This window comes from Mustela nigripes, chromosome 16 (genome assembly GCF_022355385.1).
Source record: "Mustela nigripes isolate SB6536 chromosome 16, MUSNIG.SB6536, whole genome shotgun sequence".
Lineage (NCBI taxonomy): Eukaryota > Metazoa > Chordata > Mammalia > Carnivora > Mustelidae > Mustela > Mustela nigripes.
The window spans coordinates 35,974,510-35,988,832 of record NC_081572.1 but is presented as its reverse complement, the minus strand read 5'-3'; the positions used below and the strand labels follow the sequence as shown (position 1 = coordinate 35,988,832).

General features: G+C 47.7%; 1 protein-coding gene across 2 annotated transcripts in view; it reads right to left on the bottom strand.

The window, feature by feature from the left end:
• Window positions 1-607: 607 nt before the first annotated feature.
• Window positions 608-14,323, bottom strand: part of AATF (apoptosis antagonizing transcription factor) — a 97,961-nt gene continuing 84,245 nt past the window's right edge. For both annotated transcript variants that reach the window (XM_059378492.1, XM_059378491.1), the window contains one exon: window positions 608-948. In XM_059378492.1, the coding sequence (XP_059234475.1) occupies window positions 885-948 (64 nt within the window). In that variant the 3' untranslated portion in view covers window positions 608-884. The remainder of the gene's footprint in view (window positions 949-14,323) is intronic.

Sequence of the window (14,323 nt, the reverse complement as noted above, 5' to 3'; positions counted from 1 at the left end):
ACTGAATGCGGGTTTCTTCTCGAATTCCACAGCTCCATGTAAAGATGTGGGCAAAGGAGCCGGGGGTGGTCAGCAGCGAGCGCCGGACGCACACATTGCTTATGCGAGATAATCTTCTTTGCATACTGACCACAGCAGGCCAATAAATCCCCCTTATGGGGATTTAATTTCCAGCTTTTGACCTTTGCATGAAAAACAAGTGAATCATTTCCTCCTGCTGGATTTACACCAGAGCTCATCTCAATAAAGTGATTTAGGAATGGTGAGACTGGAAAAGGACTGTGGAAGAAATCTACAGGGGGAAGAGGAGGAAATGATAAAGAAGTCAGGGAGCTGTATTTGTGACACACAGGCGAATGCCTCCAAGTAACAGAGTCTCCTGGGCACAGTTCATAGGTTTCTGGGGATTCCCTGCTCCTCGGAGCAGTGAGCCATCACCAAACATGACCTGCCCAGTAAGCGGCATCCTGGCTTCCACGAACTTTGTATCGTGAGAGGAGGCCGTGTGACTGGAAAGAAAGTGAAAACCGTCCTCCACAAAGCTGTCCCTCCACCAGAGCTCTCAAGCTGACTGACTCCGTGCTAAGACATCATGCGCATGGCCATGGCCGTAACAACACGGTTTATTTGTGATGGTGAACGAGCGTGGGGCATGGGTCCCCAGCAAACTGAAGCACAGGGGACATGCACACTTGACTCCAGGCTTTCTGGGTCTTATTAGGCACGTGCTCTAAATCCCCCACCTGCCCAGGACTTCCCAACTAGCCCAAAGTCATGGGCTGATGGCTTCCCATGTTTGGGGCTGGCAAGCTGGCGCACGGTGTATCCGCCTGTCCATGTGTCCGGTCCCTGCCTCGGGCCTGTAGCAAGAGTGGCGGGTGCGGTCAGTCCCTTTGGCCTTCGTCAGGAGGATGGAGCTGCCCAAAAAGAGATCGATACAACTCAGTCCTAGAAGACAAACAAAACAAATTGGTAAATACACTGGTTCCCTTTTCAAGGTTCAGCAAGAACTGAGAAGCCAGGAAATGTCCCCTTGGTTTCTTCAATGGCCAACACGGCCTTGTAATTAAAAATGCATCCCACAGCCCTTACTCACAAATACAAAGGAAGGTAAAACGCAGAAGCAGCCAATCAAATAGTAAAATATGTAAATAGTCCGGTGTGGCTGGATACCTGTCTCCAGGGAATGAGTTTTCTATAAGTTTGCCCTTTACAGACAGGCTCTTCAAGTAAGAAAACAAGATTGAATATTTTAATAGGATGTATGAGACTGCCGCACGACGAGGAGGATTCAATCAGACATGGGATGTAGGGGGATATGATTTAGTTTTCATACATTTTCTTGGACTTGGCAGTACTTGAAAAACAATGAAAATGACCTGGCAACAAGATTCCAATTACTATCACATGTGCAGCTGTTTGGTGGTGGAACTAAGGTTCTCCCCCACTCCCCTGGCCCCTTTTATCTATTTTCAATCTAATAAATAATTCGATTGGCTAATTTATTTCTAGAGCTGGACTTCGAAATTCAGAAAATGATAGTATGCCAGGGTCTTGGGTCTTTGAAAATAAAGTCTCCTTTCCAACCTCTGTTTCTGCTGTCAAGTGACACACACACACACACACACACACGCAACAACCCACCCAGCCCATGTTCTCTGTCAAGGCCTGGAAATATCAAAAGAGGTGGGCTGGGGTCTCTCCTGCCCTGGTCATGGGAGCACCCAAACACGGTCCCGCGCGCAGAGAGCGCAGATCCCCCCTGCGGAGATGTGAGGAGGGTGGCGAGCCACGGAGGAAACAGGGCCAGCCAACGCAGGTGACCCACAGCTGCCCCTGCAGGAAGGTCGCACCACTAACCCCCACAGAGGGAGGCCAGGCACACACAGCTATGGTCGAGGGCCAGCCAGGGAATGACCCCACAAGAAAGCTGTTTTATACTTTCAAGAGCTCACCCTAAAAGACAGCCTGACATGCTGGCTAAGAGAATAGGCTTATAAAAGTGCCCTCATTACTCGAGAGCCATCTTCAGCAAATCTGACTTTCCAAACAGAACAAAACACCAAACCACCACCCTTCAAATAGCTATTTCGGGTTAACAAGGCTGCAACATAAAAACTTCTCAGTCTGTGTATGAAGTCATCCTGCGAGGGTGGTATGTGGAAACAGAGGTACCATCTTGAGGAAGTCCAGCAATAAAAGAAGCATATTAAGACTTCTAGAAAAGGAAAAATCCTAAAGAAATCGCAGGTGCCCAGAATGCAGCCTGACCCTTTCCTGCTGGGGACCACAAGGCAGGCAAAGAAGTGCAGGTGCGCAAATAGCAGATCTCCAGGATGATCACAGAGATTTTACCCAAGAATTTGCCAGCAGCTGCCCCTGAGCTGTGGACCAGATCTGTGGCCCAGAGACAAGGGCCACAGCCTCACCTGGAGCTCGGCTCTTTTGTTCCTCCGGCCATGCACACCTGCCAGCCTGCACTGGCCAGCCCACAAGTACAAGCTGGGTGGAAGGCGCTTCGGACCAGAGGCCAACAAGAGGCAGGCGGCCTCACTTCCAGAGGCCGAGACTTCCAAATCACCAGCTCCATCACCCGGAGGACAGCTGGGCCCAGCGCGAGCTTCCCGGGATCTCACGGTGGCCAATTGCCCATAAGCACAAGTCTCTCTGGTCATTTCCACACACAATGAAACGGCACGGAGGGGAGAGCGGCCGGGACAAGAAGGACAGTCTGGCTTTAGGGCTGCGTGGGCTGGTGAGGGCCCCGCTCGCCAGCCCGGCCCCCGTCATTACTGCCACCAAGGGCCTCCGCTCAGCACCCGGCCCCGCGCCAGTTACCGGCCGCAGCAGGGTTCACGTGTCAGGAGCGCCGAGTGAAATGCTGAAACCCATGTTTTGATAGAACATCATTTCACACTCAGGTGGACAAAGCTGACAAACATATGCAGCTGTTCATGGCAAAGCAACTTGGAAGGCTGAGGGGTCTGGATCTTTTAAAACAGTTTGAGAGACACACACACACACACACACACACAAACACTAAGAGGAAGGGATGATTCCAATCTAAGACCTCCAATGTCACTGCAGCTCTGGGTCTTCCTCAGTGACCGGCTCTACCCCCACAGCATCTTCAACTCCCCTGCTCCCACCTAGCCCCCCCCCATTCTAGCCTCACCATCGCTGGCCAAGAGTAAGGTGACAGCCTCCAACTGATGTTCCCGTTCCCCCCTCGCCCTGCTGTTTCTTAGCCCCAATGGGACACCACACCCCCCCCCCCAAAATCACCTATAGGATGAAGACCCCCAGCACCAACTGGTCTGCTCTGTGCAGCTCCAGCACATGGTTCCCTGCAGACGCTCTTTGCAGTGGCCTGTGGGGCGGGCAGGGGGCAACGCGGCCGCAGCCCGGGCCCCGCATCTGTCTGCCCACCTCCTGCAAGAGTTCTACAACACCACTACAGTAGCCCCCTCACACACACAGTTTTTCTCAATAAATTTACTAGTCACAAAGGACATAATTATCAGAGTCTTGTGAATACTAACTTCTGGAATAAAACTCGCTCATTTCTTCTGTAAAGCACCCGATAGCGATGTTCGCGCCATCCTGACTTGATACCGATCATCGTTCATTTAAATAACATATGAACATACTCTTCTACTTGGCAATTTTACAGCGTTCTTTCCTTTCTTAAACTTGTATTTCCATTTGATTTCTCCCTACAGATTTTTGTCCTAATTGTTTTATGCTTGAAAGTCTTTTATTGATCACCCTATTACACTTCTTGGCCACAAAAAATAAGTATGCAAATTGAAACACTTTTATGAAATTTCAGAAGTTAAAAATATTTTCATTTCTTGACACCGTAAGGCTTTAAGTAATTAAAAAAATACTTCTGGATTGTGTCATTATTACACAATTATTATCCGGATACAACAGACATATACAACAACAGTTAAATAAAATGTATTATAATTTTGGTGAAAATTTATTACGGTAACTGTATAAAGCATTGCTGGAACTGCACGTCTTCATAATATGGACGGGGCCAGTCATGCACTCATGGTGAACAGTATTTATCTCCAGAATGAAAGAACGCTCAGCATCCAGGCTTTTTCTGTTGGTTTTTGCAGACGCAAGTGCAGAGAAACTTCATCACATGGACAAGCAGACGGGGACAGGGGAGTTTTGTGACAGCAATGTCCCCCAATTCTTTTGATTCCTTCTGAATTACCTGCCCCCCAACATCACATAGTGATCTACCACCAAAAACTGTTTTAATGATGTGCCAGCTGACAGCTCAATTAGGTTGTCTTGCAGCTTTGTCGGAAATAAAGCCCTGGAACCCTCGGAGCCACAGGGCCTTGTCACCTAGTGCCGGTGCCCTCTGTTCTCAATTCCCGCCCGCCTCAGTGCTGTGAGGCACGCCCCCGCTCGGTGCCTGGGTGGGAACCCTTCAAGTCAGAGAGAGGAGGGGCATGGCGGGTTGCTCAGTGGGTGGGGGGCGCTGTGAGAGGTGAGACTGGAGACCCCGGTCTAGGTGCCTTCTCCAGCCGCCCCACTCTTACCCTGAGTGGGGTAAGAGCACACAGCTGGGAACTGATTCCCAAAAAATGTGTATGTCCCTTTCCCTCGGGGAGTCTCTGCATACCCCAGCATGAAGACTCAGGGCCCGAAGCACAGCGTCCCCTCCCCCCAACATGCACACACGCACGTGACATGGTGTCAGTGCTGAGGGAAAGGGAAAGGCATTTTCACAGAAAAGGAGCCTGTCCACATCCCTTTCCCCATCCCGAGGAAAACAAAACTAAAAATAAAACTGGGTGATAAAAAGGCACCATGGGACAGAGGGCTGGACTGCCTTCTGCCACTCGGAACATCTCCCCCCGCACCATCCTTCCTAACCGGGATTTAGCCATGCAGAGAAGCTCAACTATCAATCCTTCAGGTTAACCTTGTCTCCATCTGATTTTCTAGGGTAAGTGTATAGTTTAATACTTAAGGTCCCCTTAAGGCTATGCATAATGAACTTAGTTTAAAAAAAAAAAAAAAAGCGTAATTCCTGCTCCCTATCACTTCAAGAATCAAGATTTGAATCACTGAGCTGAAACACCTCCCCCCGGGTTACCCTTCCCCCACACTCCTGGCCTCACTGGCCAGTGGGAATGTCCACTGTGGAAAATGTATTAATGTCCGTATCATGCAGGAGAATAACCTACGGAGTAATTAACAAGACTTGGACCTAAGGTAGAAGGTCGATAGCAGGGGCCCTTCCTTGAATTAAAATTTAACTTACCCTTTATTGCAACCTACAAAAGCAAGTAATGAGCACTAACATTTTTATTTCTTTTAAACTGTCATTTAGGCTGTAGAGGGGATAATTACCTATCTCTAGTGTAGTAAGGCTTTATAACCCTTAGTGAGGCATTTTCTAATTTAATATTTTTACTATATTATCATAAAACCTGTTTCTGGAAAAAAAATGATCATGGATTAGCAGCCATTTTCCATAAAGACAGAATGTGTGTGTGTGTGTGTGTTAGAATTTGGCTTATTTATGACCTGATTTTTCTGAAGAGACTCAAAGTATGGCAGCAGAGGGGGTCACAGAGTGCAGTCACTGGGGCGGAGGGCGAGTTTGGAGCAGCCCAGTGAGGTGGGGACAGGCAGCGCCCAAGGGAGACTGCAGCCTCAAGTGTGCCCCCCCCCCCACGCTCCTTTCAGCTCTTCCTGTGCTCCTCCCACTGACTGTGACAGAAACAAGAGTTGTCCCTGCTGCCGTCGGGGCAGTCAGCGCAAAGCAGCCCATCACACCGGTACAGGATCTGTGCGGCCTTTCAACTCGCCAGGTCAGGGGCCTGCAGCACCCGGGGCCAGGAGGCGCACTATGTTGTCCCCAGACCCCAAAGCTGCGGAGCCAGCCCCGAGCTCTATCCACCTGTCCCCATGGCCAGAGGCAGGCAGAGAGCAAAGCACAGGGCACTCTCCGAGCCAGTGCTGCAGTCGGGGCTGTGAGCCGGGCCTCCGAACGGGCTGCTGGAGACCGCAGTGCTGCTCTCCAGATTAGACTCACACACGTCATTTGACCTTGACTAATCTGAAATTGTTCGTTTGTTGCTTCATGGTGTGTGTGTGGGGGCTCTTCCTGCGTACCCAGACACATCCCAGGGTGCGTTGTGGCCCTTCCTCCTTGCACCGGCCCCGTCCCCACACAGCCCGTGCCCCCACCCCTCGCCTGGCACTGGCTCCCTGCGTGGCCGTGGGAGAACCACAGGATGCAGGAGCACACAAGAGAGCTTCCTCCCACCTTGGAATCCACACGAACCCAAATCCTTAGGGGTCAGTGCAGGAAGCACAGGAACAGCAACTCCCATGGACCGGCAGGGGCTCGGGTGACAGACACCTGCACTGGAGAGTCACTGGTGATGCTACCGCCGCCAGCCTTCCCTCACCTTTGTGTTCTGGGAAGAGCTGACCTCCTAGAGCCGCGGAGGCTGACAAACATGATGAAGGGGGCCCCCACCTCACACCAGCCCCCTGAAGGCCCCACATGAGCCTCATCTGGTTCTGGGGCAGCCGGCAAGGCCCAAGCGAGAGGAGAAGCGCCTGCTGGGCTGGCCGGACGCTGAGGCCCACCGGCCCTCCGGAGCCCAGACACAGACCCCACGGACCGCTCGTCCCGCAGCCACGCTTCAATGATTGGAGGCCCTCTGAGAACCAGATCTGTTCCGAACCAGATCTGTTCCTCACGAGGTGCAGAGAGCCCCTTCCTTCCCGCTGAGACAAAGCCGGGAGAGGCCCCAAGGCTCAGGTCCTTGCGCCCTCCCTGCCCAGCACAGCCCTGCTGGTCCAGAGTGGGCAGGACGGGGCTCCCTCCCCGCACTGCCCTCGGCGCACACTTCCCCTGCCCTCACGGGGCTTCGGCTCTCCCTGATTGGCAACAAGACATCTTGCCAATTCTCGCTAGACACACACCACTGACCCCAAACAAAGGGACCCTCCGGAGCCTGACCCTCTGAACGCTTTGTGGTCAGCTCCTCAAAACATGAGACACAAGATGGTACCTTCCTTTAATCTTTCATTCCCTCTCCTTTCTCTGACCCAGAGCCATTCTACCCTGTATCAGTGACTTTACAGGTGAGACAAAGGTGCTTGAGAAATGCTTCTGTGACTTAGCAGGGGAAATATACCAATCCACATGGCAAGCAACTGCCCTGTGCTCTTTGGGGGCTGAGGCAGAGGGTAAACCCTAACCCGTCCCAGGAACAACATCAGAGGCAGGGACATGTGCTAGAACCTGTCTCCAAGACTGGACTGTTAGGGACGCAAGCCAAGGGAAGAGATACATGCAGCTCTTAGGACAACATAGAGGATATGACAGTGGAAAATTTAGGATTCCTGAAGGTAGCCAGGAGGTCAGCACTTAACTCTAACTTGCTCTCCTCCCAACATCCCCTGGCAACAATAAGTGGATCACAGGCTCCTTTCCTGAAATCTCATCACAATTCCATACCAACCCCCGCCCCCACATACACGGCCCTCCCCTTGCACCCAAGAAATGAGGTAAAAAGTAAAGAAAGCAGCCTTCTCTTACCTAGGACTTATTTCTTAACAGATCAAGTTAGAGCAAAGTAGACAGGACTCGAAGGATGCCCACATCCGTGGCTAATTACCTAATCTGGAGACAAGGCAAGTCTCCAAGCAGCTGCCCGAATCTGCCACGAGGTGGCAGTACACGACCCAGTTCTAAGGCCTTGGCCAGTGGCTTGGCTTCCAGCAAACTGCGCCCGTAAATTACCTAGTGTGTCTGCTCTCATCACCATCTTCCCCGTGCTTGAAGGAGACTTTGGAAGGTCTGTTCCAATTCACTCTTTTGGTCGGGTCAGAACTAGGTCCTTCAAACCTCTGCAAATGCTTTTAGCTCTGCAGCTTTAAATTACAGATGGTGACATATGGCCTCTGGCCTGTCTCCTAAAGATCAGACAGACTGGAGATTTATAAAATGTTCAGAAAAGTGGGTTGAGGGCCCAAACAAAGGAACTGAAAGGCTCGGGAAAGTAAGGAAAGGGAAGAAGGCCAGGAGAGATGGCACGAGGGCCGAATCTACACAGGGTTCCTCGCTCAGACTCCTTCCTGGTTCCCAAGTCAGCTACACTCAACTTTGCTCAAACAAAGGAAGACAAATACTTGAAACTTCTGTCATCCCTACCACCAGCTTTAAGTCTTTCAAATTTTTCTAAAGAAAAATAATTTACCTTGGTGGACTAGCATTAAAAGGGTTGGTGGTGGCCAGGGATGGGAGATGACACTGGCACTGTAGACAAAAGGGATGTGGCCTCCCTTCCTGTGCATTAATATTCCATATTCCTGGGATGATTTCCACTTTCACAGTTTGACTGTTTTATAACAGATTTGATGCGAGAGAAGACAAATGGCCTCGCTCAGGAAAGACGACAAATCATCTCACCGCTTTTAGCAGGGTTTTCTCTTTATTTTTATTTATTTTTATTCTGTGGCTGGGCTGCAGAGCTCTCTGCCTTGCTGGAGATGTTTAATATTAACGTCAGGCCCCCGCGATCCCGGCAATAGAGTTGGCCGGTGTTGTGTTTACGGTTTTGTGACTGCTGGCTTCAGGAAGATGAAGCTCCTTGTTCAAACAGCAGCCCCTCTCACAGCTCCTGTTAAAAGCCCGGGGATGCTTCACTGCTTAGACGTGAATCACTTCCTCCAACCGCACTGAAGGGGAGACTGACACGTGAGTTACATTTGTGTCCCTATCAAGGCTGCTGCCCTGCGACCCAGTGCCTGGGGGGGGGGGGGGGGCAGCGTGTGCTTCATCTCTCAGCTCCAGTTGAAATCCTAATTTTGGGAGTCAGAACACATGGAAATTAGTGAAGGTATTTACTGGCAATCCACAGTTTCGGCAAGGGTTTCTATGACTCCTGGCGATCAGCAGGAGAACTTGTTTAACTAGAAAAGCCCCGTACAACTCCCAACAAAAAGAGTGTGACCAGGGAGCACACAAAGGCCAGGCGCCAACCCTGAAGGAGGGGTATAAGGTACCAGTGGGCCCTCAGGGCCAGGCTCCTAGCTGCTGACCCCCAAGTCCTGACACTCTCTGCCCGGGGTGCAAGGATGTTGCGCTCTCCTTTGCTCCTCCTCCCTCTTTGTCTTTTTCATATTCCTCCTGGCCGGGAGTGTAGACCATCTTCTAGCTTCTGTTCTCTGCCCTCCTCTCTGGCCTCTCCCACCGTCCCCTGGCAATCTCATCAATGCCCTCAGCTCTAACAAGCACCATGGCTGGGCTCTGATGCCCTCACCTAGGCACTGTGCCCTCTGGCCCTGTAAGGCTATGCTGGCTGTCACCTAAACCACCACCCATTAATAATGACAGCAAAGTCTTCATCATTCACTGTCCCACACTTAGGTGCTTAATGGCAGGTACCTCAGAGTTACAGGTATCCATACCCCATCTTCTGATTCAAAAATAAAATACACCCTGAGATGGAGCTCTGGCTTGAACAGTTTACTTGTATTAGTTGATAAAATGAAAGCAGATGCCCTCCATCTGTCAATCTTTTTTGGGTTCTAGTAGGATCCTTCAAAGAATTACTTTTTCCTCTTCTCTGTAAATGGGAAATTTGGGTAAAAAAAAAAAAAAAAAGGTTTGTCCCAGACATCTGCCACGTCAGCTTTCCCTAGGAGCCGTAACCAGGACCCTGCAGACGCCTCTGGGTGTCTGCAACAGGGCATCTCCCCCAAGCTGGGTCACCAGCCAGTCACCAAAGCCAGCAGTTTGATGACCTTGGCCAGCAAGAAGACTGGTTTTAAAAAGCCTAACTGCTAAGTGCAAAATGATAGTTTGTATCTCTGCCCCAGGCAGCTGGTGGGATCTGTTCTGTTGCATAGCTGTGCCTCCCCAGTAGGCCTGGGAGGTATGCGAGGAGGCGGAGTGCTGCCAAGTGCGTAGTGCTGCCAAGTGCGTGTAGGAGAAAATGTGTATCGATTTCTTCTTTCTTATAAAGGAGCACAAAGCGCTGAAGAACAATCGTGCGTGAGTCTCTGCAGCATCTCACATTCCACGTGAGACAAAGGCCCAGCCCCCACCAGGCTGAGAAGCAGAAAGGGGAACCACACAGAGCGGCAGTCTCCTGGGTGTCAGCGGCAGCCATGCTGTCCAGGTCCACTGCTGGGACTCCAAACACCTCAGGCTACTAAGCCTCCCCTGCCTCTGATCAAGTAATTTCCCTCACTGGGCTGATGCTGCCTCATCTATATTGGAGAAGAAAGAGCCTTCAGTCTTATTTACCTTTTAAGTGGAGGTGCCCAGAGGGTAAAAGAGTTAATGTTTATAAAGTGTTCTGCTCCCCAGAGGGAGACAATGGATAAAACACAAGGTGTGGTTATGGCTCATTCAAGACCTCATTTCCAGGGTAGTTAGTAATAGCTTCCCATTACAGATGCTGCTCATCCCAGCACCTTGAACTCAAACTACAATGAGGCAATGCCCTTTATCTAAATATCCTTTTCTGGTTTGACACTTACTATCCACACTAAAAATAACAAAGGTAACCAGGGACTGTTACACCTTGCTAATGCACATCCAGAATTCATTCTACACTGTTTTCTTCTTAAACCACACGAATCCCGAATCCCGAGAGCAGTCCGAAAAACCAATCTAAGCTGTAACTGGTCATCGCAGAGCCCTGTCTACAGTCTCCTTGTTTCCGTAGTAACTAATAATTAGTAGGCAGGCCACCAGAAAACAGACCCAGTGTAGATCCCACAGCCAACATGGACAGGAGGAAACCTATGGAATACAAAGTTCATGGTGTGTGTTCTTGGAAGTGATAGAAATTCAAGAGTGTTTGTGAAAGATCTTTTCCCAAGGTTCATCCTCCATAAAAATGACCTCAAAAACTCTCTACGTAAAGGGTTGGAAACAAGAAGTCCCAGAGCTAGACTCCTCATTTCTGGTGCTCTTCCAACATGCCCAAGGGCTAAGAACAAAATATGGAACTGGCGCTTGAGGGTTGCCGTGTTTCGGTTTGGAGAGGGAACCCATAGCTAACTAGGGGTACGACCAGGCAGCGAGCACAGTATGTGATCTGGACAGGTACAGGGTGCTAGGGGAGCTGGGGAAAGGTTATTAGCAGAGTTGGAGGATTTGGAGATTTCGGTAAGAGAGGCAAAAACGTTTGTTCATTTGTCTTATAGGACTGTTTGCAAAAACAGTCTTACCAGCAAACTGTAAATAGACTTATAAGCTGAAAGCCTTTAAAGACATTTCAGACAGAAGACTTACAGCCAACTTTTTTCAGGTTTGCACAGAAATGGGTATGTTTGTGCTGAAGGCAAAGGGATGATACAGTATTTACCCATGTGTCAACATACATTTTCTTTATTTAGATTTTTGAACAGATTACATTTAAAATAGTCCTCAGAAACAAAAAAATTTTAAAGAACATTTTGTCCTCGAGACTCTCATGAACAAGGACTATTTTGGCTTCGTAAAGAAGGAGACAAAGTCACAGAGGAAACCCTCCTCTGCATCATGCCATCTGAGAGCCAGGGCAAAATTCTCTATCTTTGAGAGCCTGACATCAGCTGGACATTATATGGTTTTGCAAATAATACTCGTGCTACCAAAATGTTATACAATAAGGCAAGATAGAACTAGAATAAAAATAAATTATTCCAAATGTATGAGCATTAAACTCTGATACAAAGCCAAATATGGGATTACAGTAAACATATACACACTACTTTGACTTACAAGTTAAATGTTCTTTTTTTTTCCCCCTAAAGTTTACTTATTTAAGTGATCTCTACACCCAATGTGGGGCTCAAACTCATGACCTGGAGAATAAGAGTCACATGCTCTCTAACTGAGCCAGCCAGGGGCCCCATAAGTTTAGTGTTCTAGTGAGAAGAAAACCCCCATCAATGCTTCTGTGGGCTGTAATAAATAATAGCATTAATGGAGAACAAATAAAGTAGGGGTTCAGGGAAGTGTGAGTCCCCCAGCTCAGTATGAAATGGGGAATCGCCCAGGAAAGGCTGGTGTTGTCAAAGACTATGAACATCCCAACAGGCAGGGACCAAGGTGGGGAAGGGGTGAGGAGACAGCGGGTTAAGTAAGCAGAATGAAGAGAGGAGAGTACAAGGAGCGGCTGGGGGGTAGGTGTTGTGGGGCCAGCACAAGGGTGCATACTGAAACATGATGAGGGGACAAAGGGAGCAAAGCCTTGAGGCGCAGGGTCGAGAGTACTGGTTCAATTCTATAGACAATGAGGACTAGCATGCTTGAAGCGGTGTTCTAGGAAGGTCTTACCTGGCAAGACACACACACCTGATTAGATCAGACTGGGTGGTTAAGAGACTGTTGGTGCAACAGTCCAAGTGGGGAGTATAAAAAATAGTTTGACTCAAAAAGAGAGACAGTCAGTACAGACCATTGAACATATATTAACAGGCAAGCAAAATGGGAAAAAATCTTCAAAAAATATGAACCATAACACATAACCATAACAAAAAAAATTCATACAAATTGCAAAGCAAAACTAAAACCCAAAAGAAAAATAATGAAATGATAAAGCAGAAATATGAATGATTAAAAAATACATGGACTCTTCAAGTTTACTATTGTATGAGAAAATAATCATTAGATACTTAGTTCAGTGCCTAACACAGCGTAGGTCAGTAAAGTGTCTGTCAGTTGTTATCAACTTACAAAAAAGTAAGTAACTTTTAGCACATCAAAACAGAAAATACTTTTGAAACATAACCCTCCATATTACTAAAGGTGTAATGACAAGCCTCAGCTGGCAAGGGAGCAGAGGCATGTAAATTAGTACAACTGATCGAGAATCATGAGAAAGTTACACCCCTGACCCTAGAACTGCCCTTCTAAGAATCTATTCTAAAGACACAGCAAGACTTAAAATATAGACTTCTGTACAAATATGTTCACTGCAGTATTACTTAAACAGAAACGACCTAAATGTCCAACAGTATTTCATAACTGGATATTATAAAGTTATTATAATAGCTTTAAAAAACTTAATGGTGTTAAAATGCTTATAACATAAAGTTAACCAGGAAAAGGGATTCAAACATATATATATAAATAGATATAGACCTTTATAAAACACATACACACAAAAATTCTGCAAGAAAACATAAAGTATTAACATTCAATCTCAACAGCACATAACAGATGAATTTTTCTTTGTCCTTTCGGTATTTTCTAAATTTCCTTCCATATGCATGTATTGTTTTTATTACAGGAAAAAAAAGAAGATACTGTCTCTAAGGGAAGGTGACAAGTACCCGAATATGGCAGAGGGAGAACTGTAAGGGCAAGCTACCTGAATACTCTAACTTGGTTTTCAAAGCTGCCTATAAAGTTTGGGGTCTTTGTAATCAGATGAACGGTGTAAGCATAAGAGCAGGTCCGGAAGTTCAGTGATTCATACTAAGATGTGAATGACTTGTTAGGCAACCCCCAGCCTTTTAAAAAGCTTCTCTATTTTAAAAGAAGAAAAGGAAAAGAAAAAATTGTTTTAATCCAAATGAGTCTTTCTTGCCCACCCCCAAAACAAATTTTTAATTAAGAAAATGTTCTTATATGTATATTGAAGATGGGGAGAAGGAGTTTCCCTCTGGCACATCATTCTAGACATTTCTAAAAGCTTGCTGATGCTTTGGAAACAGCAGCAGGTTTGAATTCACATTCCCAAATGCACAGACCAGCTCCATTAGTTACTTGCTATTTAACTTGGGCCAGTTACTTAATTGCTCTATGCCTCAGTATGTTATTCTTTTTCTTTTTTTTTTTAAGATTTTATTTATTTATTTGACAGAGATCACAAGTAGGCAGAGAGGCAGGCAGAGAGAGGAGGAAGCAGGCTCCCTGCCAAACAGAGAGTCCGATGCGGGGCTTAATCCCAGGACCCTGAGCTCATGACCTGAGCAGAAGGCAGAGGCTTAACCCACTGGAGCCCCCCCAGGCGCGCCTATGCCCCAGTATTCTTATCATAAAAGGAAGATAATGTCAACCACTTCAGTGGTTTAAGGATTATGAAAAAGGTACATGAAGGGTACAGGATAGCAGACTTAGGGTGGATAACTCAGAGCAAAGGATGAAGGCACTTAGAAACAGAAATGGTCTACATATCATAGCAACCTTACGTTGGCTCAGTGATCATTGTGGGAAATGCAGGACCTAATCTAAATTAAGGTAAAAAACATTTAGCTATTGCCTACCCACTTGCAGGATATTTAGCTGTGATTAATACATTATTCTATGATATTGTATTTTAAA